The 1,802-nt window shown below is 47.3% G+C and overlaps 1 protein-coding gene across 1 annotated transcript; it reads left to right on the forward strand.

The window, feature by feature from the left end:
• Positions 1-811: 811 nt before the first annotated feature.
• Positions 812-1,180, forward strand: GLAREA_10060 (uncharacterized protein; the record flags this gene model as incomplete). Its single annotated transcript, XM_008080110.1, has 1 exon — positions 812-1,180. One exon carries the CDS (start codon positions 812-814, stop codon positions 1,178-1,180), a length of 369 nt encoding a protein of 122 aa, XP_008078301.1.
• Positions 1,181-1,802: the final 622 nt, after the last annotated feature.

The following is a 1,802-nucleotide window of genomic DNA, read 5'->3' on the forward strand; positions in this document are numbered from 1 at the left end:
GTGTGATAGATTGAAGTGATTGAACGACGATGTGGAATTACAAAGTGAATGGAAAGTATTCACATCTATGCAACTTGACCTGCTGTATATATCTTGGCTAACACCGTCACTAGTCTTGCTTTCTCTAACATCAGAACCCAACTCCCACCAACCAAACCTCCAAGTCTCAATCCCTCTCCTTCTACCTATCTTACCACCATTTTAACATACCACAACTCCGACCTGACGAGTGTCGCTGGAACCTCTCCGTCATCATATTCACCCTCGTCCTCGCATCCCTCTGGATCTTAACGCTCGACTACATTGCCTCTAGTCGCACTACGATCGCTCGCCTCAACCTCATCACTTCCCGTGCCCCGGAGGGCTGGCGTAAGGAAAACCCGAAAGTTACTAGGGGGAGTTGGGTGACGGTGTGGACTTTAGAACAGCGGCTTTTGGCTGTGTTGGTGGTCTTGTTGGGGGTTGTGCTGGGCGCAGAGTGGTGGGTTAGGAGGAGAGAGGAGAGATTGGGGCGGGGTGGGGATTTGGAGATGGGTGTTGGTGAGGGGGTGAGGTAGTAGGGAGGGAAGGGACAAGAGAATAAAAAAATAGAGAGTTCAGGGCTGTTCGGACATGTGTATTGTGTGGATGTGAGGAGGATGGGAGTTGGTATATTCATATCTTCGAAGCTTAAATGGGAGTATAAATACATGCGGCTACCATCAAATTACCCCCATTTAAACCGAAAACCAACTCAAAATTTACAAGTCCTTGTTCTCGCTCTACCATGAAAATTCACTGTACCATCTCAACCGAACGGACTAACATCTCAATGCCTCTCCTCACTATCAACCACATCTTCCTCACCTTCCTCTATATCTCTCTCACTAGGGCATTCTCTTTCGTACCTAAAGCCCATTGCACGACCATCGAGGCTAGGAAAAAGAACCCCAAATCTGGAACCCCAAAAGTTGCGATCGAAGGTGAAGAGGGACTTTCCTACGGAGAAATTGCGGGCATAGTCGTGGGATGTGTGATCGCTCTGGTTATTCTAGCGCTGGTTGCGTGGTGTGTGTATAGGGTGTGGGTTAGGAAGCGGGAGGGGAAAAGAAATTCGAGGACTGGCGAGGGAGGTATGGAGTTGATGAGCGGTGTGGAGGGGAAGACGGGACTTAATGGTGCTGAAGAGGCGGTGAAGTGAGGTAGGGAGTTTTGGAGTAGGGAGTTGAATGATACATGTGTATAGGATGATATGACTGGGTTGACGTGGACGGATTGTGAGGGAAGACAGAATATTCATATTTCAGAGGGGTGGAAGTGATGTGTAATGGTATCATTATCTTAGAGCTTGACCTACAACAATTCAGTTTTCAAACATATAAACCAGAATACAAATACTATACCAAGTCTCTGGTTTCAAATTCTATGCCAAAAGCTGCCTCGATATCGAAACTTCGCAATGCTTCAACCTAATACCCCCCTCACCTCTCTCCTCGCCATCTACATCACTTTCACAACCTTCACCACTGCCCCTGTAACGCCCTTTTTTCAGCCCACTATAATAAACAACTTCGAACGCAGAAAATATGGAACTCATCCAACGCAAAACTGGAAACGCATTATATCAAGCAATCATGCTATCCATCAGCTTGACAAAGCCCTCATGATCTTTGCTTGTGTAGTCGTAGGCGTAGTCACGCTTAGTATTCTAGTTTTTATCGTTTGCCGGATTTATACGTGGGTTTATCGTTTAGGAGAGAGCTGGAGGGAGCGGCGGGCGTGCAAGAGGGAGAGAGTGGGGAGGGGAAAGAGGTAGGGAATTG

The sequence above is a fragment of the Glarea lozoyensis genome (assembly GCF_000409485.1).
Source record: "Glarea lozoyensis ATCC 20868 chromosome Unknown GLAREA13, whole genome shotgun sequence".
Taxonomy (NCBI): Eukaryota; Fungi; Ascomycota; class Leotiomycetes; order Helotiales; family Helotiaceae; genus Glarea; species Glarea lozoyensis.